The 25,537-nt window shown below is 41.1% G+C and overlaps 1 protein-coding gene across 4 annotated transcripts in view; it reads left to right on the top strand.

Annotated features, from left to right (window-relative positions):
* Syne1 (spectrin repeat containing nuclear envelope protein 1) overlaps positions 1-25,537 on the top strand; it is a 454,318-nt gene that overhangs the window by 5,125 nt on the left and 423,656 nt on the right. For all 4 annotated transcript variants that reach the window (XM_040728331.1, XM_040728319.1, XM_040728318.1 and 1 more), the window contains exon 2: positions 5,317-5,596. In XM_040728331.1, the coding sequence (XP_040584265.1) occupies positions 5,530-5,596 (67 nt within the window). In that variant the 5' untranslated portion in view covers positions 5,317-5,529. The remainder of the gene's footprint in view (positions 1-5,316; positions 5,597-25,537) is intronic.

Genomic DNA, 25,537 nt, shown 5'->3' with positions numbered 1-25,537 from the left:
CCCCAATCCTGTGCTTACCTTTCTAAAACTTAATCTAAGTAGGATGAAGTTAAACACAAGTCTTCATATGTTAGCTCTGCATTATTGGCAAGGAAGCAAGGGTTTGCAGAAGTTTACTCTCCTTAAGAGTCTGTGAACAGAGTTGAGGAATTGTCATGAAATGTTTGCTACAGAAGCAAGAGGACCCCTAGAGCCCACCGAAGAGCAAAGCACCATGGTAGATGCCTATAATTCCAGTACTGGGAGATGGAGATAGTAGGGTTTGGGGGGGCGCTCACCAGCCAGCCAGTCTAGCTGAGTTGATGAGCTCCAGATTTAGGGAGAGATGACATCTCAGAAAATACAGTGGAGAGTGATTGACTGACACCAGATGTTAAGTTTGGACTACACACACAACTCACACACACACACATCACACACCACACATACACACAAACACACACACCACACCACACATACACCACACACACCACACACATACATACACACACACCACACACATACATACACACACACCACACACACACGCACACATGCACACACACATGTATACTTACACACATACATGCACACACACATACACACACACCCCCATACACGCACACATGCACATATGCACACACACATGCACACACACACATATATATATACTTACTCACACACACACATCAGAGATCATGTGAACAACACAAGAATCAGCTCTAGGTCTTCCTTTGCCAGAGTCTGTGAATTTTCTGGAATTTCATTTTCTTACAAGCTATTGTTAAATCTTTCACATGCAAGATCCTCCCAAAACTTCCCTGCTAGCTGGCACAAAGTGGAGCTTAGAACTTGTATTTCCAAATTCCCAGTCTCTCTCTTTTTTAACTTCATTTTATTAATTCTAAATTTCTTATTCATCACATGACCCTGTTGTAGCAGCCAAAAGCAAGAAAAGCATAATTTCACAATATCAGGTATACATGCATAGGCAAATGACGAAAGCGAGATAGTTTATCTTAGCCCTGAAAAAGGAAGGATATTGCACCAGCTCTTGTGCTAGAGTGGAAGGGGTTTGGTGAGGAGGCGTGGACTCATTGAAACAAAATATTATGCACTTCATTAAATAATTTCAAAAAATCAACACTGAGTGTTCAGCATGTGTCCATGGATACAGTTGGCATGAATGGGTGAGAGGGGAAGACAAGGAAAGTTGGAGTTCCAGGACTAGGGTGTAGTTTTTAACATGCACAGGGTCCTAGTGGCCATCCCCAGCACCACAGAAGGAAAACAGGACGTGTTCTAGTCCCCATGCCAGTGATGTTCATAGCCTTGTTAGTATGAAGCGAGCTTACGGTGCAATGAGTACAGGCCAACATGTACTTACCTTATTACTGCTACAGCAATATATCCTGGGGCAGCCAGGGAAGGAGCCAGGCAAATGGAGTCCCGGGTTAAGTAATTAGTGATGCTGTTTCTTTCTTCAGTTTGGAGATTTTACAGAGAGATGATATAAAGGGATGCTAAAGACACCAAAATAATAGCGATTGCATCCTGAATCCTTAGTGTCTCCCAAACCCTTCAGTCTGCTGTGTCCATCCTGACAATGCATCTTTCTAGAGCCCATGCTCTTGGCTGTCCCAGACCTGCCTAATTGTAGCTGACCCTTCACAAAGCTTTGTAAAAGTCACTTCCTATATATTTCTTCAACTTTATCTTCTATTCACTGTCTCTCCTACCCATCTCCTGCCTTTATTTCTGAGATGTTTTCCTTACCCAGCTTCCTGGATCTTCTGACCTTACCCACCCCATATATAACATTCAAAACAGTAGTCAGAGTGAAAGGCTTGTCTAATGTGCACAAAGTTATAATTTTGACCCCTAGACTGGCATAACTCAAGCATAGTAGTGCATACCCATAATTCCAGCACTGGTGAGTTGGGAGCAGGAAGATAAGAAGTTCAAGGTTACTCTCAGCTACTTATCAAATTCAAGGCCAACCCATCCCCCATGATATCCAGTCTCAAGCATACAGGCATCAGTAGCTGTAATTCTAAATTATATCTCCTCATTTCTGGCCCAGGGTCCCTTAATGGCTTCTGGTGAGAATCAGAGCCACACTTCTGAGGATGCATGAAGGGCCTTCTGCCCTCTTCCCTCCACCAGAACACAGTACTTCAGTATTGAGTGTCAGAGCATAGCGCTTCAGTATCAAGTGTCAGAGCATGGTACTTCTGGATTAAGGTACCATGCTGTCTCTCATGCTAATGTCTTTCCTGAAGCCAGGTGCAGGCAGGAAAGCAGCTTTCATCTTTCCACCTCATCCATTCACCCAGACACAGTTTGGATGCTAAGTTTTTCTCAGGACATCATTCCAGAACCCCAGGACTGGCACAGCCCACATCTTCTGTGTCCCTGTAGTTTTACATTCATACTCACTCCTGGGATTTAAAAAAATGTCTCTTCTACATAAATCCCTTCTCTCACCATGTTCTACACTCCTCAAAAATAGGTTCCATGTCACATTTATCTTTGTAGTCTCAACTCTCAGCTCAGGATTTCAGGATGTGTGAGTTGTACAGCAGCAGAAAAACTGGGTACATGTGAACAGAAGCAGAGAAATTCTAGCTTGATGTGGGACTAATTCTGGGATTAGTCTTTTTGTGACATGGGTATGAACAAGAAGAAGGAGAGAGATGTAGTGAAAAACCCAACAACTTTTAATTCTGGACTCTTGGGTAGAAAGTGAGGGGCTGCCTCAGTCATCTGTCAACTCCAGAGCTGATTAGGGACTGATGAGGGGTAGCTGGGTTGAAACAAATTTTTGGTTTTTTTCTCAGTGTTTGGGATTAAACTAAGGGCTTGCACAAACTAGACAAGTGCCCTAGTACTGAGCTATATTCCAACCCAATTTCTTCCTTCTCTACTGTGTGTTGTGCATAATGATATCAGTAGATAACACATGGTGGGTAGATTCTAGAAAGGTAAGTGGACCTGGGTGGAGATCATGGAGTTAGTTATTCTCTTGCATTTGAGGAGTCAGACTCTCTAACACTATCAAGGAGTGAATTATTATGAGGTCCCCTGAAATGTTTCTCATACTCCGGTCTGCTGATTACAGTGGCCCTTGTATGTAGGCAGGTGGAATGCTTTTCCTCAGGAGGTATGATCTGTAACTAGGTGGAGGTATAGGTCATGATGCATGGTTATACATAGCTATTTACCCCCCCTCTGGAAGTTCCACCCACTGAATAGTGCCCCCCCTCTGGAAGTTCCACCCACTGAATAGTGTGCCTCTCACAAGATGCCAAATGTGAGTCCTACTTCTTATACTTACTCTTTCCAGTAGCCTCTGCCTCCCAACACTTGAAACTGCTCAGTGGGTCTGTGTCTCCCGAATTGAACAGTTAGTGAGGTCTTCCTTTTAAGCACACCCTTTAGATATTTGAACATACCTGTAATGTTTTCCGCCCCTTTGCATATGGTCGTCTCCAAAAGATATGACCAATTTCACAAGGATGCATTCCAACAGGAGACCAATATGTATGGGTATTTATAATGTCACCTAAAATAAATAACAATTTGTCACTGTGTTTATTTATTTACCTGTGCGTTATTCACTCATTATGTTTTATACAGCACATACAGACTCCTTATGTTTTTCTCTTCAAGCACATGGGGCATCCCGTGTGTGTGTGTGTGTGTGTGTGTGTGTGTGTGTGTGTGTGTTTTGTGCTTGCTTTGACTTTTGAGTTGACGGTTATCTTTTTCCCAGCCACATTCCTGTTTCCTCTGTCATCATCACTTCCAGGAGGTGCAGAGTGACTTACCGTAAAGATCTGTACACAGGCCTCAGTGTAACCTTCGTTGAGTTTCCCGTATCTGGAGGCATTTCTCTTCTTTCTAATGATCTTGTTCAGAGCAAGACTTTGTTCAGCTTACCCCGGGGTTAAGAAATCCTTCTTCACGCTACATTTCTCAACGTCAGGCTTTCACTAACCGCTTGCCTGCCTCTTTTTCACCACCCCAAATGAGAGTGATCAGTTGCTCCAGCAAAGCAAGAGCTGAGAGAGGGATTAGACAAGCAGTGACCCATCTGGTTAACTCTTCCTATCCCAGTCTTGCTGTTTACTTTAGACCCTTTCTGTACTGGGAAGAAAAAAAAAACTAAGCCAGACCCGATTTTATCTCCTAAAATGAGGATATTTGGTAGTCATATTTAGAATGAAACAATTTACATATTTATATGGTTTCTTATCTGTTTTAATTTTTGAGATAATACCATGTATCTCAGGCTTGCCTTGAAAGCTACTCCTCCATTCCCCATGTAGACAATGATGACCTTGGATGCATGGTCCTCTTGCTTCTACATCTTGGGAACTGAAATTACAGGCCTGAGCCATGACTCCTGGGTTATGCATTGGTGAGGATTGAACCTAAGGCTGTTCATATGGAGACAAGCACTCTACCAATATAGCTGCTCCCTTAGCACTATCTGTACTGTGTTAATTCATCAACTTGTTATTAGAAGCCATGACACGATATCCTTTTTGAAAAGTGTGGATGAGACAATGCAAAAAAGTCTGTAAAACAATAAAAAGATCATAGATAAGGTGATATCTAAACACCAAGAAATGAGGTTCAGCATTTTGAACGTAGGTTATAAGTTAGTAGATTTTTCACTTAGCAAAGAAAGCAGCACCGGTGAGCCTCTCTTACTCGGAGTACGTTTCTCAATGTCAAGATTTCACTGGCTGACTTGTTTGCGGCAACCTACTTCCTATTTTATTTTGGCACATACTGAATTAGTTGTTTTTGTGTTGCTGCAAAAATACAGCATGACTGAAATGAACTTATGGAAAGGAGCCATGTTTTAGCTTACGGTTCCAGAGGCATAGGTCACAATGCATTGTGATGGGGAAGCAATGGCCTGGTGACGGGTGTAGGAAATCGAGAAATCACATTCCATTCATACAAGCAAGCAGAGAGAGGGACCAGAACTTGGAGGGAACTATTAACCCAGTACATCCCCTAAAGTGCATCCCCAGTGATGGTCCTCCTCCAGCAAGGCCCCACCCCTTAAAGGTCCCGTACCTTCCCAAATAGCATCACCAAATGGGGATCAAGTGATAAATATGTGAGCCTATGCATGGTATTTCTCATTCATGCACCATGCATATCGTAGGAATTTTAAAGCTTGCTCAGTGCTTTAAACTTTCTCGTTGTTTCCCTTGATAGTGAGTCAAACATCAGAGTGGAACAGGGGACATTCTTATTTTGCACTAGGGCTAAGGGGGATATTTTTCATATTGCAGTTTTTGTTGGTTTGCTTTTCAGGTTCTTAAAGTCTACCTAAGAGGGCTCTCAGAACAAAAGAAGAATGTGCGGCTCACCATGAATGCTGTCTCCTCACTGACCACCATGAGTACTTGGGGTTTGTCTGAGACTCTATGGCTGTAGCCAAGACTGCATATGTTATCTGAAGCAGTGTAGTATTACCCTGCAACGAGGGACATCACTTGGTATTCGTTCCATGCTACAAGAAGGACCATGGCAACCTCCAGGGCATCTTCAAGATCCCATCGGGACATCACCAACGTGATGCAGAGGCTACAAGGTGAGCTGAAGACGCAGTTTTTAAATATGTTCAAACAAAAGTATCAATTTATCACAGAACATCTCCTGATTCTTACCTTCTGTTTTCTCGGTCTTTCATTTAAACTTACAGAGTTTATAGCAAAGTAGAGAATAGACTGGGTGTCTTTTGTTTTAGTATGTTTAATAAGCCCAGGCTGCCTTGAGATGTTGTGTACTTCATGTGAAAGGAAAAGACAGATACAGCACATTGTGATTGTGTGTCTGCTTTAGCGTCCAGGTGTAAAATCACTGTGTGCCAGGGCTGTCCTGATAGGGTTGCCATGGCAATGCTGCACAAGCAACGCCATGTTTAGTCAGAGACCCAGGCTCACTGAGAACTTCCGGAAGGGTGCCCTTACCTCATGCTTATCTGCTGTACCGATTTGTGGTATCAGTAGTAGTTGGACCTCCCTCCTGCTTATTGTTGAATCCTTGTTCAATAAAACAGACCTGTGCTGAAAACAGGACATAGACACCATCCCCAGTCCTGCAAAGACTGGACATTCTGATTAGTTTTGTTCAGCACCAATGATCTCGGACTTGAGTTGTGCATCTTGATCTGTGTAGGCAGAATTTTGTCCTCTGACTATATGTCCTTGCCCATATGGCAAGGAGAAACTATTGAATCATATCATACCCCAGTGACATCATTTACAAGTGACTGAAAAGGAAATCTATAAGACCCCTATCAAAATGCACAGAAGATTGCTTTGGTCATAGAAGATTTACCTATGAGTTTGTTAAAGGTGAAATTCTCTAGATAAACTACATACTGGCAATGAAGGACAGATGTGGAGAGACTCGAAGGGACCCCTGCTGGGTCAGATTTCCATCCTACTCTATTTTTATCTTGTCCTTTGTGAGTGACAGTCCTTATTACGGAGGCCTTGACTGGCAGCAAGAGAGACTAAGGAGTATTTATGTTTTGATGTTGTTTTACTATTTTCTGCAGTGGATACATAAGTAGTTTTTCTTAAGAAATATGTGGAGTAGAGAAAAGAGCTAAGGTCTCAAGTCTGCTTGTTGTTTATGAGTTTGCACATCCCACTGGCAAAACATAGACCCAGTCCCCCACTCTTGGACCCTCCCAAGATTATGCTGTAAAGTTCAAGGATACAATATACTCAGTGAAATTTGCAATGTTTTTTTTTCTGGTTGTTTAGATTTTTCAGATGATCGTTAATGATTTTACGTACTGAGTCCTCTGTAAAGCTGGTGGTTTTGTTATATAATTGACTATACTTGCTTAAGTTGTGCTTCCTTTTCACCAAAGTTAGAGAAAGTCAGAAGGACATCTGACAGAACGCCAAACTTTGAAATTTAGGAAGAGAACATTTCTAAGCATGAACCATCTTGTGTATATAGCTGATTGATGGGCGGTGGTGTGAGGTGTGCTGCAGAATGTCACCTCCAGCTGCCACCAGTGGGAAAGAGAGGGCAGGAAGTGAAAGTGACCATGCTGTGTGTCTGCTACCACATTGATCCACTGTGTTAATTCTGCCGATTCAGCAGGCAAAGTGCATTTTCTGTTCTCACTGTACGCCGCCCTTAAGATGCTTTGCATCCACAAGGGATTAGCCCTTCTGGCAAAGGAAGAGAGTCATCTGTCAAGGGGATTTGGAAGCCCTGCTTACTCACCGGAACCTATTGACAAGTGACCAAGAGCCTCAGACCTGAGGCCTGGCATTATTGGTCAGGAAATTAAGACAAATGAAGAAATGAACTGGAGGGAAGAAGACGTTGTACTAATTATTTAAACAGAGACAGATTTTCTGCTTTCAAAGTTAAAAATTCATAAGAACAATTTTTAGAACCTCCTCCATTTTTATTGCCTAGGTAGATAATGCACCATTTTTTATCCCGCCCACCAGACTTCCTTTTTCACTTCAGAATCATGAATAGCTAACAAAGAGCACGGGGGTTTCAACAATGGCAGCCCGGCTTTACCATCTTGCTTGCTTTATCTACAGCCTCTGTTTGCTGACTGTTTTCTCTGCTCTTACTTTGTAGTTCCAGCTCTCTGAATTCAAGTGCACGCAGGGATGGTGACGTACTTCCGCTGCTGTTGTGGCAGCTGAGTCTTTCACCTTTGCCAATATTTGTGCTTGTCTGAGAATAATGTTTTAGGCTGGGATCCTGAATTATGGATGAGCAGTCAGACTGCATTGCAGAGTTCATTTGCTCTTAAGAAAATAAATGTTCTAGAACTTAGTCAATCAATTTCAATCTAAGCTTAAAGGAAAACATGGGAAGATAGTACATAACATAGACATAAACATATCAAATGCATAAAATCAGTCTATATATTATTTATGTGTATGTTTTAAATGCTAAGGAGACACACTTAATTGAAGTTTCTGAGGTTATCTTGGGTATAATAAAAGCATCTCAACCCTTTTGTTTACAAATATTTTTACAGGCAGAGACTATATTTTAATTATCTTTTCATAGTGCCTCTGGATAGCATTTACTTAGAATATTTGTTGATTTTCCCCAGTTGCTTCTCTCCTATTTGAAAATGTTAAATTTTATGGATTTCCAGATGACTATGTCAATGTGGCGTTGGTGTAATTTTACAGTTGTGATTCTGAAACAAATGGCAATCAGTACCCTAAACCACCTATAGAAAGCAGTCTCACAAGGGTGTAACGTTAAATCAGCATTGGTGGCACCTGTGATCCAACACTCTCGCTCCTTGTTTTTCTAGTTTATTTTCACATATTGTTATAGAGTTGTTGACATTGCTTTCTTCAGTCTGTCATTGTTTATTTGGCTCCTCCAGGGCCCAGCTTCATGGACAGGGGAGAGACTGTGTGACATCATATCTGAAACATTGTCAGAATCATAGGACTTCCTCTCCCCCAAAAGCATTGCCACTAAATTAGCACAACTGTGTTTGCATTTGGGGAAACTCTAATCAGTAACTCAGGTGGTAGCTCTTCTAACCTACCAGTCATGGATCTAACCAGAGCCTTGGGATGTCCTCTGTATGATGGACTTTAAAAAATATATAATACAAGGGATTGGATAGCTGTAAAGAGGAACAAAATAGACGTTCAGTTTCGATGTTAGATCTTTTATATGCTTTATGAGACTTACCAACAATAAAAATTTTAACCTCATAGCCTCCTATTTTCTTTCAGATTGGGGCTGACGAGAAATCAGACATTTTTTTCTGTGCATATGTGTATCTAAATACACAAACATCTTTTCCCTATTTTTTAAATGATAATCCATAGATTAAGAAATTATTACTTGTAGATATTTAATCATGCATCATTTTATTTAAACAGTTGAGAAATTACAGTAAAAATATAGGCAGGCATTCACAAAGACCGAAGATAGTCCAATAATATGGTTTTGTTTTCTCAAATGAATGAATAGAAACACGAAAGAAGTCGGTGAGCTTCCAGACAGACTCAGCATCGAATGAGCTATGTGTGACTTTGATCTACGTACAGCAGTATGTGGGTGAAGTGAAGTTTGCTTAAGTATTTTAAAAGTAACTTGTGTTCTTTCTCTCCCCCTATTGTTCCCAGTGACCTCTTGGATTAAAAACAATTCCTTCCTCTTCGGATATTAATCTTTCGTGTTTAGTAAACCCTGGTCTCCACCCACGTTCAGAACAGTGTTTACCTTGAATTCTGCAATCACCCACTTTTGTTTGCTTCCTTTTCACGGGAGTCACCAACATTGCTCACACGACATTTGCGCCCACTTTATCTGCTTATTCTCTGTTGTTGTCGTCCTGCTCATGGACTTGGGAAGAATTCTGCAATTCCCAGCAATCTCAGTTGTTTCTGCTGTTGGTTTTGGTGTTTGTGGCTATGCATGCTCTTACACATTGTGAGCCCCAGCATTCATTTTGCCAAGATTTACTCAAATCACACATTTGCAGATAGCATCTTCAGCTCCTCTGCTTTTTCTAGACGTCTCACAGATTATCTCACTTTGTTCAGAGTACGGTGAGATGGGCATGGGTAGTCCAGTGCGTGACTATCCACACACTGCTTGCATGGTCAGCAGAGAAGTGAAATTCTGACTGTTCTGTCAGGGCCAGGGAGCTTGGGTAGGCTCTACACTGGATACTATCGCAATGGATCTTTCACAGCTCATTTCCCTTTTGTTCCGGTCCTTATGGAAAAGCCTGTAACCCTCAGGGTGCTTTCATCATGGTTAAATGGATCTTCATCACCTGGCCTCTACCTATTACCTACTTTCACTCTGATTCATGCATGTGTACTGGGATGCTTCAGGTCTAGCTCCTTCCTAGCTGAGCCCTGAGCTCACTTGTCCTACTACATCATCTCCCTTCCCCATCAATCTTTGGTTCCCAGGCTTCAAGATCCAGCTCAAATGCTCTTCTAGGAAAGGAATATAGTGGCTATGACCAGTCAGAATAAGACATTCTCTTTCCAAGCTCTACTGTAAACAGCTCTTATATTACAGCACCCTCTGCACTAGTCTGCATGGGCTTGCTGCTTTATCTATGTGCGTTTAGAATTTTAATAACTCCGCAGTAGATGGTTCAGCATCTGAGATAATTGTTTTTATTTTTAGCCACAGATGTGGTGTTTACTAAGGGCTCAGTCTTCTCAGCTGTACATTCATGCATTTAAGAAATATTACATGGATATCCATTGAGCCCAGATCCTCTCAATACAAACGTGAAAATAGCACAGAGCACACATGCTTAGGAAGCGGCAAACCCAGCTGTGGGAAGGTAATTACCAAAGAATTGATCAACAGTGACAGATACGGTGATGGTTCAGAACCAATTTGATGAATGAGTCAATAATATTCCACAGAATGGATAGGTATAATTGCACAAATTTGCCAAGTAGAAAAACTGCCTGAGTTATTTTCTTGTGTGTTTTTTAAAATTCTGAGTTGAAGATTACTCATTTTTATTCATTTATTATTATTGTATCATTTATTATTATTATTACTATTAGTTATTATTTTAAGATATGATTTTGTCTCCTGGCCCAAGCTTGTGTGGAATTTGCTTGATCACCTGCCTCAGCTTCCTGAAAATATCTTACTCCTATAAATCACAGCCTCTCCTATTTCCACATAAGCTAGTCTGGCTACTTAGATTGAAAGCAGAATCATAAATTACAGTTTGGTGTCTTACTTTTCAGAGGAAGGAGCAGAGTTATAATGCTGTGAACTGATAAACCAAGGCTGTGAACAGACATCAACAGGGTTCTAGTCTCCGAGGAATTGTAAGAAAGTAAGCTATCCTTACAGTAGTAGTTTATGCTGCTTGGAGGTCTCTCTTTTTCATAGTTGCTGCTAATCTTGAGGTTTTCACGACAGGAGACAAGTCTAGCTAGATAGTTTACATGGTCTAGAACAGTGGTTCTCAACTTTCCTAATGCTATGACCCTTTAATACAGTTCCTCCTTTTGTGTTGATCCCCAACCAAAAAATTATTTTGTCACTACTTCATAATTGTAAATTTTGTTACTGTTATGAATCCTAGTGTAAATATTTGATATACAGGATATCTGATATGCGACCCCTGTGAAAGGTTGAGAACTATTGGCCTAGAAGAAAAATGAAGACATAGAACCCTTTTGTTCAATTGCTAAGACTATTTTCACATGTAACATAGCATAAGTGTGTGTGGGATCCACAGATGCATGGTTCTGCTGTGTGACTCGGCTTGTAAAGTCAACTCTGGGAGATGATACCCTGTAGGACTTGTGACCCTGGAGATTTTTGGCTATCCAAAAAGAGGTAGAAAAGAATGGGGAGAAGAAATGAAATATGAAGAGCTCCTTAAATCTAGATGTTTTTAAGATGAACCTTACATTGGCTTTATATGAAGGAGAAATGAGGGGACTGTCTCTTATCTTCATCTCAGTTCAAGGCTGAGCTCACGACTAATTCTTGAACAAGGTGAGCTAAACTCACCAAAGATTAATTATCCCTGGGATTGTTGATGGCCTTATCTTTTCGAGTACAAAATAACCTACCATAAAAGTAAATTTGCTATCACTTAGTCAGTTTAAAATTGCCCATGTCTTTCTTCAAAAGCAAAAGCCATTTTGAATGTTATTGCTTATATTGCTTCACACCCAAAATACTTAGGTTATATTCAATGACCTTGATGAGAGTAGCAATTAATTTTATTTTTAGGCAGACACAGACTAATTATACCCCCTTTATTAGTCCCTACTATTAGTAATACTATAGTCAATTTTATAACCTTTGTGATATATTGCTATATAAAAAAATACCTTGGGTAGGGAACATGACTCAGTAGAGTTCTGACCCAGCATGAAGAAAGTCCTCGATTTGATCTCCATAAATGGAGTATGCTGGCCCACACCTGTAATCCCAACACTCAGGAAGTGAAGGCAGGAGAATTAAGAGTTCAAGGTCAGCAGGGCGGTGGTGGCGCATGCCTTTAATCCCAGCACTCGGGAGGCAGAGGCAGGCAGATCGCTGTGAGTTCGAGGCTGGGCTGGACCAACAGCCTCGAAAACAATACAGAGAAACCCTGTCTCGTAAAAACAAAACAAAACAAAAAACCAAAAAAACAAAAGAAAGAGTTCAAGGTCATTCTCAGCTGCCTTGTAAATTCCAGGTCATCTTGAGGCACATGGCATACCTTGTGTAAAAAGATAAAGAAATTTTGTGTTGGAATATTTTTCCCTTTTTCTAACTTTATCTCATCCAGCAAAATTGTGAAAGGTCCCTACAGAGTACATGGGTCTTGAATTTGCAAATCAAAAGACAAGGAACTATTTTTGTTGAGGAATCATTGCCAAGTTCATGGTTCTTATACAGTATTAACGAGATGCCCTGACATTATTCTGCACCGTAAACTAGCGATGCGGCTGGTTCAGTTATGATCTATGGGCTTGTCCTCAAGCATGGGTACTTCACACTGGAAAGCTTACTCATTGACACCTGTTTCATTTTAGCGATTTATTTCTATGAAGCACTTGCATCCCACTTGCTTGACGACTGCTTTTCAAAATAATCACTAACCCCACTATCTGAATCAAACAAAGGATTGTCATTGTCGGTGTGTTGTGAAATGTCGTTTATTTTCTTCTCTTTTTATTTTGTGATTTTAAAAAGAATCTTATAGATCACAGTTTATTGTTCTTATTTTTTAGATGAAATAACAGATTTCTAGAGCAATGAACTGAGTTCGATGTGTCTTTGAAGTGGGATATGGTGACTCATTCCTGTGGTCATAACTACACCAGGAGGCTGAGGGGGAGGGTCACTTGAGCCTACAATTTTGAGTCAAGACTGAGTCACATAGTAAGATGCTGGAGGTTGAGAAATTACATTAAAAATCAAAATTTGAGGATCAACCTGATTTATAACTATGATGCGTGTTTTTAAGAATTAATTGGGGGGCCACCACTGAAATGCAAGTGTTCTGAGGAGTATACAATTACATCATTTGGAGTGATAAGGATTATCTTCTCTAACTCATTTTTTAAAGATAAATAGTTCACATTTCTGGGACTGATAAATGCGAAACTGTGCATTTAGTTAAGGCAGAACAAGTCTAGAACCTAGATCATCTGTCTCTATAGTTACGAAATTGCCAATGAGCATAATTATATACTCTTTTAAAAAAAGAAAAGAAAAAGCTTGTTTAGCTTTTGAATGTTAATTATTTTAATATCCAGTTTCCTACCAAAACATTTAGGTCAAACGGATTAATCATGATGATAAATGAGCAATTACTCTCCCTGCTTCCAGATATATTTTGCTAATTATATAGTTGAAAAGCAAGACTGATAGTGTATGCCTCATTGATATAAAATTATGAACTTTACCCATCATATTAATTTTCTGTTACTACATTTAAATACCTGAAATGACAACACTTTGGGGAGAAAAAGCTTATTTTGGCTCACAGTTTTGGAGATTACATGACAAGATCAAGTAGCTCCATTGCTGTGGGATCTGGTGAAGGTGGTGGCACCTCTGGTCATGCCATGACCAAACGACAAAGAGAATTGGGACTGACTTGGGTCCTACAATGGTACCCCCGAGAGCATGCTCTCATGTCAAATAAACCTTCCAAAGGCCCACATTCTACGAGGTCATCAGATTTCCCAGTGATGCTACCAGGGGACCATACCTTAAACACAGGGGCATTTGGGGGCCAGTCACCTTTAAGCCACGGAGTCAGTAATTAGGACATATTACAAATACTTTAGGACACACCCAGTACCTTTATAGGGATTTGTTTACCTGTCATGGGTTTTTGTTTCGTTTACTTTTTCCAGACAGGATCTTGCAATATAACCCAACCAGGCTGGCCTTGAATTCATGATTCCCCTGCTTTAGCCTTCCCAGGACTGAGACTATAGGCCTTTTCCCTAATCCACACATACCTAGTATCTTTTTCAATTTGCAAAATAGGGTAAATGTTTCCTAAATACTTATTTACATTTTATTTCTTTAGTGTGTGTGTGTGTGTGTGTGTGTGTGTGTATGCAAGAGAACATATCACAGGATACATGTGGAGGTCAGAGGACAATTTCAGTTCTTTCTTCCCTCTGCATGGATCCTGAGGATTAAACTCTGGTGGTCAGCCTTGGAGGCAAGAACCTTCATCTGCTGAAGGATCTCTTCTGCCTTCTGAACACTTACCGAATGCATTAACTAGCCAGTTCATTCACCGTGTGCCTCTGAGAATTACTAGAGGTAGGATAGAGGTATCGGTTGAGACTGATCGAGAGAATGAAACAGAAAACAAAGAGATCAAATCTGTATCTTAAATAAGTTCTTAATTATGGCTTTCAGTGGGGCAGTGAAAAATTCTAAGTTCCTTTAAAGTGCCTGTTCACTCTGTTTGCTGCTTGGACTGGTTAGTAACTATTGGTCTAACATTTGACAATCAACACTCCTCCTCTTGAAAACTTTGCTGTGTCTGATGCTTTCTTTTCTCCTGTGTTGGGAGAAGCCCTTTCCCCACCAGCCACTTTGGTTTTTCCCCACCAGTCACCTGGGCTCTGCCGCGTTGTAGTCCCCAAATAACATACAAGATGCTGTATTAATTATGAAGCTGTTGGCCTTGCTTGTTTCTTACTGGCTATTTATCCCATAATTGTTAATCTAAGTATTTCTCTTACCGGAGAAAAGGGTCCAGACTTCTTACCCCTATGTCAGCTACATGATAACTCCCTGTGTTTCTCCTTCCCAAAGTACTCCTCGACTCCTAGTCCCACCTATCTTGCTTCCCTATTGGCCAACAGTACTTTATTGACATATACACAGGACTTTCCCATCACTCCTGTTTGGTCTTGGTTTATAAAATGTGTCTGTGGGAGACAATCTTGCAATTTCCCTCCTATGGTTGGATTTTTCTTTGGTCCGCCACCACCTCACAAATAGTGACAGGGAAACTTATTATTAATTGTGAAAGCTCAGCCTTAGCTTAGGCTTGTCCCACTAGCTCTTATAACTTAAATTAACCTGCCTTTATTAATCTATGTGGCTTTTTCCCTTCCTTTCATTCTATGTGTCTGACTCCCTCCGTCCCCCATTGACATCTCCTCAGCACCTTGGTTATCTCCTCCCACTTCCTTTCTCTGCCTCAAATCCCGCCTATACCTCCTGCCTAGCTATTGACTATTCAGCTCTTTATTAAACCAGTCACAGCAGCATGTCTTCACGCAGTATACAAAAATCCCACAACACCCTCCTTTACAGCACATGGATGTAATGGATGAGTCTCAGTGTTAGAGATCCAGTCCCACCTTGGGGCTCCAACTCTGACCCTGCCAGCTGTGTCCTGGCCCCTCAGGACCTTGGCCACTGGGGAGAATGTAGCCACAATTTTGCTCGTGAGAAGTCTCCCGGGAAGGAGCTGTGGGAAAGGGTCAGGGGATTTCTGGAAGCCAATCCAAGATCCCTGTGGGTTCCAGGTTTTTCCAGCTCAGGCTGAATAGATCATCCTGCATAGGTGCCGGCCCCTCCCACCTTAATACTCAGGCCAGGTTTTAGGAACTAGGCCACAGTCTGACAGAACTGCCAATGGGCTCCTTCCCTGTCACACTCCAGATGGCCACGGGGTTGCAGGCAGCAAACTGGCTTGTTCCCTCCCCAAGCCCTGCCAAGCCAGAGACTATGACCGTGGGGGATGAAGGCTTCTCACTTCCTTCCCTGTGGTGATCAGTGGGGTATTTATACTGCAGGTTTGTCACGTTAACCTAGTTAGTCTCCGTTTGCTGGGAAATGCTGGCTTTCATCCTGTGTGTACACGCTTTGAGAATAACAATTAGAAGGAATTGTTTGTAATATTTAACTTTTGTCTCGGGAAGATATCAGCTACTTGAGTAGCATGCTGTGCTCATTTAATTTAAAGCGATATATGATTGTAGTGAATATACATTACATTATTCTATATGTGAATTTTATTATATTTAATATATATGCATATATATATATATATTGAAGGGGAAATTCTCTTTTAAAATTTGTGAATGTGCCAATCCTTAATCACAACTATGTAAATAGATTTAAGGATAAGCACTCAGAAAAGTAAAATTGTTTCTATGTTTCACACTCTACAGGAGAGGTGCCTGAGTTTTAATGTGGAATTGGCTTTAGGAGGCTTAGTTGTTGGTACTCAAGGCTGGAGTGTGTTAGTAGAAATCCTGGCTGAGCTTAGGCAGCCACTAAATTGCTAGAATGCAGTTTCTCTCAGCAAAGCCACTTGGAAATCTGGCACTCGCTAATGTGAGCCTTTATATGTTTGATAAATATAACTATTTCCTGTTATCCAAAATAGCTCCTGATGTGGGTCAGATTATTGATGCAGAACAGAGGCACGCCCTCTCTGCTTCAAGGACAATCAGTGCCCTGTAGTATTACTTTGCTGTTCTTTGTGATTTAAGAGGGGAAATGAATTTGTCTTGAAAGAACAATTTCTTCTAACTCAAATTTCTTAAGATCCAACCAACGTAGAAAATAATAAAGAAAGAAGGGGATGAATCTTCCCCACCATGACTAGAGAGGTAGAAGCTAGATACATAAATAAACAGATGAATATATTTTGTTGACTGTATCTAATGTTTATTCATAAAAATTAATTTGTGTTATGAATGCTGCTTTATAATCTGGGACATTTATAGAAAGCAATACATTACACACAGCTTCATGCATCAATAAATACAAATTTATATTGTCATTGAGTAACTAAGTATTGAATAATATTCCATCTTATAAATGAAATACTTTTCTTTTGAAAAGTGTTCACTATCAGAAATAAATGGACTTGTCTTTTAACATATTTTCTTTCTGATTTAAAGTTTTCTTTAAGAACTATATTTTTATACTTTTTGAGAAATAGTTTTATAATCACTTAAACGGGTAAGATTCCAAGATCATGGTAGCCTGACCATTGTAATGTTAGTGGCTTAAAACCTTTGGTAAATTGGGTCAATTTTCCATTATTGTGGACTGTTTTCCAGTCAAGTCCCCAACCTTTTTCCCCAAGTGCTCAAACTACTAAACTCAGAAGCCTTCCGTCATCCATGCCCAACCTTAGGGAAGGACTGAAGGGAATCCCTGCGTGGATCGGACTTTCTTTTCCTCAGACTGAGTCCTCTGTGTCCAGGGGCACTTCATTCTAAACACACACACACACACACACACACACACACACACACACACACACACACACACACACACACACACACACACAGAGTTCAGCATGATAACTTCCACGAAGCTGAGTTTAGTCACTATGGGAGCTGCAGCGTGCAGATGAAGATTCAGAGGGGAAAATCGCCCTCAACTGTGCAGTGCAGGCAAGTGAGGCAAGGGCTTTGGTTTTCTTGAGTCATGCAGATACCCCCATTTCTCACTGCCTTAGCTCGTGGCCTCATCTCTGTGAATGGAAGTGAGAAGTTGCATGAGGCCTTAGTTATGCGAGAGACAAGGTGCTGACAGCCCACTTCTTGCTTCTGAGAAGAATACCACATGTTTTAAAGATCTATTTATTTTTATTTGATGTGCACGCACGGTTTTCCTGGGTGTCTGTAAGTGTACTCCCAGAGGGTGGAAGATGGCTCAGATCCCCTGGAACTGGACTGTTATGAGCCATCACATGGGGGCTGAGAACCGAACTTGGATCCTCTGCAAAAGCAGCAAAGAGAGAGTCATCTCTCCAGCCCCACATTTTATTAACATTTATCATTTTATCAGCAGACTCCTTAATTTAGCCTGCAAATACTTCAGCCCCATTTGAACTTCTACCCAGGTAAGGTTCCCATGGGAACCACTGCTAAATGTAATGATTCTGAAACTCTGGGTTATGACTTACTACCTTTCCTGTGAGGTACCTACTCCTCAGGCCTACAGCCTGAACCTCACCATTCTCCTCAGCTATACGATAGGACTCCCCCCTCCCCACATACACCTGGAATCTTCCTCCTTTGAGAAAATAAGGCATTTGCATGTTTATCCTACCCCTGGTCTCCCTCATCACCCAAGAACTGTGGCAGGTTGTCTTATTTATTTCCTTTTCTAGATATCTCAGAGGCATTTCTCATTGTCAGCCCCAACCTCTGTTCCCTCTCCCTCCGTTATTTAAGGGTACTCTTTAGCTCATGTTTAAGGTTGAAATACAGATTGCTGAGCTGATGTAGGACTTTTCACAGCAGTAGTTGGTCACAGAAAGTGAACTCAACAGCATCTTTGGAGGTTCCTTGTCTCAGAATGTAATACCAGGACTCTTCCCTGTTTTTCTTCTTTAAATATTTTTATCTTCTTCATACACACACACACACACACACATGCATATATATAATAGAATATATACATATACACATATTCTTCTCTCTTTTTACTCTACAGGTCCTTTGTGTGTATATATTATCTCTTCAAGTTTAGTGTTTTGATGGGATTCCTGAGTGTGCAAATGAGTGGGTCTCTGTTTCTTGTGTTTGCTCTTGGGCTCTTATCCTTCTGTTTGTTGTATTCACTTCTGATCTGTTAGTCTTTGTTTTATATTGCCTTATGTTCTTATATTTTATTTCATTATTATCCCATAGAAGCCTGTGTGTTTTCTAATGAGAGACAGAAAGGGATGGGAGATCCAGGTTTGCTGTAGCTATATTTAAGTGAGAACTTTTAATTTCACTGTGTATAGATTTATTTTGTGGATCTCTGGGAAATTTCCAGTGTCCCTTTTCCTCTGTGAAATGAAGATCCACTAACAGAAACTGTCCCTGCAGTCATCCCAATTCTGTCCCATTTACTCATCTGAACCTCAAGGAGAATGTATAGAGAGCATGGAGCACTGTTGGGAAGAACAGAGAATCATAACAGGGAAGTTGGAGCTGAAAATTGTCTGAGGGACCCATGAATCACCCTAGAAATGGGAACTAGTTGAGATATCCTGGGTAAACTGAGGGCTGGGGATTGGTAGAAGGGAGGGGATGGGGGTTGGGAACATGAGGTAACTGGATGGTCGAGTTGGGGGAGGCATGGAGTGGGAGAGCCATGAAAGAGGTATCTTGATAGAGGGAGTCACTATGGGATGAGGGAGAAATCTAGTGTTAGGGAAATTCCCAGGAATCCACAAGGATCACCCCTGCCAAGACTCTTAGCAATCGTGGAGAGGGTGTCTGAACTGACCTACCCCTGTAATCAGGTTACTGACTATCCTAATTGTCATCATAGAACCTTCAGCCTGCAACTGGTGGAATTAGTTACAGAGATCACAGCCAAACAGTGGGCAGAGCTTCAGGAGTCCAGTCCAATTGTCTGGCATTTCTTACAGTGGTTTTCAGCCTGTGGGTCACAACCCCTTTGAGTGTCAAATGACCTATTCACAGGGGTCACCTAATATAGAAAAAGACGGATATTTACATTATGATTCACAACAGTAGCAAACTTACAGTTATGAGGTAGCTATGAAAATAATTTTATGATTGGGGTCACCATAGCATGAGGAACTGTATTAAAGGGTTGAAGCATTAGGGGGGTGTTGAGAACCACTACTTCAGAAGAAATGTGCAGAGCAGATTTTCATCGGCTCCTTTAACGCTTGGTTTGCATACCGTCAGCAAACATTTCTACTATGGGCATAAAAAGTGGCCATAGATACTCCCCAGACAGCACCCCTTTTGATATTCTGCTTTAAAGTCTTTTTACACAGTAGACAGAGGACATGAAAGGGTTTTATGTGCTGTGTACAGGAAGTGTTGACAAACATAGCCATCACCACTTACTGCCCACCAGAACAAAGTTGCCTGTTTGTATGGTGCATTTTCAGACTCTATGTCTAGAAGAAAATAATAAAATTCAGTGCCTATTGTTTCTTACCTCGACAGCATCACCTGTTTCTTGTGGCCTCTAAGTCTGGTACCTTGCTTGTTACCTCTCCAAAGACCTTTTCCATATAAGAGCTATTCTCTGCCTGTCCAAGTGTTGACCTTTGTTACCATGTGTGAATTTTAGGAGTTCTTAGCTGATACTAAGTTGCTGAAGTGCTCAGTCTTGGCTAGTGTTATTGTCATGGCTGGCTTTAGGCCAGCACCAAAAGGGAAAGTATAAGAAAGTTAGGGAATCTCTTCAAACCCCTATTATTTTTGCTTCAACCCGCACAGTTGTCTTCAGCCAGCCGCCTGCTCTTCCGCCTTTCAGATGTCAGTCCCCTGAATTTAATACTCAAGTGTCAACTTGTAGCCACTTTGCTGACTACTGTGCTGTGAAATGTTTGTTTTGTTGTTTTTTGAAAATCTTAGTTTAATATGAGGCACTGATTTCAAGTAACCAGTAAAAGGACACAAGATGTAAATGAATCAATGTCCTTGAATAAACTCAATTCATATGGATCTAGCCAATGGATTTCAATTCTTATCACTGAAAGACAATGGACTTTAGTTGTAGGGGGCTGTGGAGATGGTTCTGTTGGTAAAACACTGACTGGACAAATGTGGAACCAGAGTTAAGATGTCTAGCATCCACACAAAAAGCCACACGCAGCGGTCCATGCCTGCAACCCAGTGGTGGACAGGTGGAGATAGGGGCATCCCTGAAATTGGCTGAGGAGCCTGTCTATCCAATTGGCAAGTTCTGGGTTCAGTGAGACACCTTGTTTCAAAAGAGAAGGTGGGGAGTGATAGAGGAGGACACCTGGATTTGATCTGTGACCTTCACACACACACATACACACACACAAACACGCACGCACGCACGCATGCACGCACGCACTCAAGCACTCTCTCTCACACACACAGAGTAGGGGAGGGAGGGAAGAAGGGGAGGAGGGACACACATACACATATGCAGAAGTTTAGCTTTATAAATGATCAGTTTTATAATTAGTGGTGTATGGATTCTTGCTGAAGGAATTGACAAAATCACTGATCTACCTGGCTGTGATAGTTAACTCTAGTTTGTTAGCGCAACACAGCTACAATCACCTGGGAAGAAAGTCTATAAGGGATTGTCTGCGTTGTGTTGTACTGTGGTATTGTGAACTTATCTGCTGGGGATTGTATTAATTAAGTGAATTGATACTGATACAGGAAGCCCCATCCCACCATGGGTGTCCCCATTCTCTATGCGGAGGCTCTTGAACTATCCAAGACTGCAGAAATCAAACAGAGCACAAAATAGCAAGCCTGCATGTAATCATCTCTCCCCATGTCTGACTCTGGATGCGCTGTGAGGTTCCCGCCTTGATTCCCCCCACAATGGTGGGCTGTATAACCTGGAGTCCTGAGCTAAAATAACCCCATTCTCCCATAAGTTGCTTTTGCTCAGGGCACTTTCTCACAGCAACATAAATGAAACCAGAACACCAGCATGGTAGATAAGCATGTCCAGACACAATGTCCAAGAACCATCATTGTTTGCTGCTGTTCCTTAGGGAATGAGAGACATTTTTAGTCCTTTGATCTGATAATATTTGGGAGGCTGGATTACTCAGCATATCCACTGAGGGAAGTTGGGGGAGGTTTAGAAAGCCCTGTGAGTGGGTGATAACCCAGTGCCATCAGATAAGGAGATCCAAACAGGACTGCACAAAAGCCATTCTTGCCTGTCTTCTGAGAGCATCTGAAGGCTGCCTGTGGCCCTGTTGTCCTTGGCAGTCAGGGATAGTCATAATTAGCCAGAGGGTGGTAACAATGTGAGGCATCCAGGCCCAGGGCTTGCATTTAGTGCTTTATAGACATTTAGAATGGTGTCTTTTGCCTCCTGTGAGTTTTTATTATGGAGATAAAATTTTAAACCTAGTCAATTTTCTTAGACCGTGTTGTTTACTTGGCTTCTGCAAAGGGTGAAAATTAAACCCAGATGTTTTTGTGATTTGATTATTGAAGAGGTTTGACCACTGATGGATGAGAATGACCTTACTTGGATTTGTTCTTAGTTTACTTCCCTCTGTGATGCAGGTATATAGCAGCAAGCCATGGAGAGATTCATCTTGATGATAAGGGACACTATCTGTTACGTTATATATTTCTCTGATTGACCACCAGATGCCCTGTCGTACAGAACAAATATTGAAAGCATTTTCACAGGTTGCTGTGACTGCGGCTGGACCTATCTGGTTTCTTTCCTGCATAAGAAGAAAAGATTAATCCAGACTTTTAGGGGATTTTTAGAGAGTTGTCCTCTGTGATGAGTAATTGCTAATTTCATGCTGTCTCCTCCTTTTGTGCTCTACAAATAGAATATGCTCTAATTAATCTCGAAAACTAAGACCGTGCTCTGTTTACATCATGCTATGTTGAAATCTCTGCAACTGAAACGATTTTTACCACAAGGGATATTGTTCAAAGGCCAGGAGGAACTCAAATGCATTGAATTGAATTATTTAAAGAATCTTTTCAATGTGTTAGTATGTATATCTGGTTTCTGAGAGTATGAATATCCTAAGTTTTTCCTTCCTCATTTAAATGCAGTGCTGGTGGGAAGGGCTATTCATCTGTCACCACTCCATCAATGCCTTGGTTCTGGTTCTGCAGCTGAATTAGGTGGAGCTCATGGGTCAATTTCTAGTTTCAGAAATAGGGAAATGGTAGGGCTGGAAACAAGGCTCAGTCCAAAAGGACTTCCCTTACAAGAAGGAGGACCTCAGTACAGATTCCTAAAACTTAACAGGAAAAAAAGCAAGGCATGGTTTGTGAGCCCAGAATGCATCCCTACCAATCTCCGCTAGCCAACCTGGCTTAATAGACTAATAAGAGACACCATCTCAAACAAAAGTGGAGGACATCTGAGGAAAGATGCCTGAGATTTCTCTTTGCCCTCCACACACATGAATGTAAACACACATGTATATATGTGCATACATATACACACATGTATATACATACATAAATGTATATACATGAATACACACATATATACAAATATATACCCCCTACTAACATAAACACATATACACAGTCAAAAGAAAAAAGAAATATGAAAAAGGTACACATAGACCATGAAAATATAAAAAGTAAATGGTAACTCCATTGTTCTAAAGAAAGAGAAAGGGAAGTTTTAAGAGGAGAGAAAGCTTTTCATTTGACTAAAATACTACGTATTTGTGCTGCACTTTGAGGACTTTCCTCGCATAACTATGTTTGCAATAGTTGCAACAAAAGATTGAATTTTTCACACAAAGCTGTTTCCTCGGGTGGTATGCCCTTGATGGGTAGGGTAAATCTGGGTGGTCTTTGGAGGATCCCCACCCCCTGCACTAATTCAGAGTATGACATGGGTCTGGTATTTAGACCACTGGGTTTACCCTCTAGTTTAATGGATGTCTGTTCTGTTCTTGCTCAGATGCAAAGCAATGCTTTCATACTTAAGTCAGAGAGGAAATTGTTTTAGGAATTTTAGTTACTGTATTACGTCTGTTGTCTGTCTGTTTAATATTTTCAAATAAACTTCCCATCTGTGCTTAATGGGAATACATCTTGATTTTAAATCTTGAGGGTCTGTTGGTTTATTAAGAGAGCCAGACCCTTTCAGAGCAATGCTACAAATACAAGACTCCATTTTATATCCAATTTAATATGATTTTCATGTCATTAAAAATACCTGTGGAGATTTTTTTATTTTTATTTTTTGGCGGAGGTGGGTGTTGGTTCGAGACAGGATTTCTTTGTGTAGCCTCTGACAATCCTGGAACTCACTCCATAGACCAGGCTGGCCTTGAATTCAGAGAGCCACCTGCCTCTGCCCCCCTGAGTGCTGGTATTATGACATGTGACATCTGGCCAAAGATACCCATGTTTTATAAAGAGAGTACATGTTTTATAAAGAGAGTACATGTTTTATAAAGAGAGTACATGGTTTATAAAGAGAGTACATGGTTTTATTTTGCCCACTAAGATGCTCATGCTTCCTCCACACATATGGAGACAGTCGGGTTCCCGGCACAGAATGAGTTTTATCTTGTAGCACATCTGAGCCACCACAGAGTACCCGTCCTCTGTGAGATAAGCCAAGCTCTAGAGTAAATGAGAAGGTCTGTAGGCTAGGCTGTCTGATGCATCCTGAAGGGAAGAGCATAGATTAGTTCTGCATCACTTTCAAAAATTGTTTTATGAATGTCAGAGCTATGCTGATGTATGTAAACTGCCCCACACCATCATGTTTTCTGAGCCCGTTCCTTCTCTGTGCATATAAATAACGCTTATGTGAACTAGGTAAACATTTAATTCATTTCATGTAGTGTAAAGCTTAGATGTGAAAATAATAGGTGTGGCCTTGAGAGAAAAGTAGAACCATAACCATTTATTTATTTTATTTTTAAGACATTTAAACCAAAGAGAAAGAGAGAGAGAGAGAGAGAGAGAGAGAGAGAGAGAGAGAGAGAGAGAGAGAGAGAGAGTATCATGTAACTCAGCTACTCTTGGCCTTGAGTTCCTTACCCATCATCTTTTACAGTCCAAGTGATGGGAAGGTGTGGGCCACCACACCCAGTTTACGAGGTACCAGAGGACCAAACCAAGCTTTTGGGTATGCTAGGTAAGCATGCTGCCAACCATATCACCCCTCAGGCCACAGCATTCTTAAAATTAGAAGAAAAAAACTCATCATGTGAAATTTGTCTTTGAGTATACTATACATCAATCATTATTCTCCTCAAAGGAAGTTCTGTACAGGGAACACATGTCAAAGAGGTCCACTGTTTCATGATCATTCTTTGGGACAAGCACACTCTCGGGAGATAGTCGAGGATAAGGGAAGAAGCATGTTGGAATAGCCTCAGCCCCCAGCTCTCCACCTTTGACGGTTCTTTTTAGGGAAGCCAGCTTCGTGTTCCAAGTAAACAGAAAGCTAATGTTTCTAATTCGTTAATTGAGGCGCAGACATCTGAAGCATAAAAATATACAATCTTTGAGTTGTGTAGTAGACGTTGGCCTATCAACCACATATTTCCAAGGAGCCATGAATTGAATTTTAATACCTTGTCAGAACTTGACCTCTGCTTAACTGCCCTATCACCTTGGGTAGCTCACAGACTTTCCACAATGGGATGGGCAGATACAGAACAAAATGCATTTTCCTGCAACAGCTCTGTTGACAGACTTCTGTTCAAGGGTTTCCAAATTTGGGGAAGAATATATAGATTCTGGCAAGGCAATTTGGAGTAGTTAGCAGCAGCATTTTTGGGTACTATAACGGAAAAAATCGTGGAATGCTCATTTATTCACTCACCAACTGTTTATTAAAGTTCTCCAATGCTGTTTGAGACAGGGTTGTAATCAGAGACCTATTTGATGCCTAATGCTCAGTTCAAGGCCTGAATGGGGAAGATGGAGCCTTGGACTAAAGAGGACATCCCAGGGCTCATGATGAGCACAGGCAAATCCCCCACTGAAGTTTGGCCAGTATACTTGGAGCTGGATGAAGAAGGTGAGGGGCTGAGGGTTGGGTTTTCCAACACTCATTTTGAGATGCTGTAAGTCAT

This window comes from Mesocricetus auratus, unplaced genomic scaffold, assembly GCF_017639785.1.
Source record: "Mesocricetus auratus isolate SY011 unplaced genomic scaffold, BCM_Maur_2.0 Super-Scaffold_100018, whole genome shotgun sequence".
NCBI classification, from domain to species: Eukaryota; Metazoa; Chordata; class Mammalia; order Rodentia; family Cricetidae; genus Mesocricetus; species Mesocricetus auratus.
The sequence above is the reverse complement of the archived record's forward strand: the minus strand, read 5'-3'. Positions and strand labels throughout refer to the sequence as shown.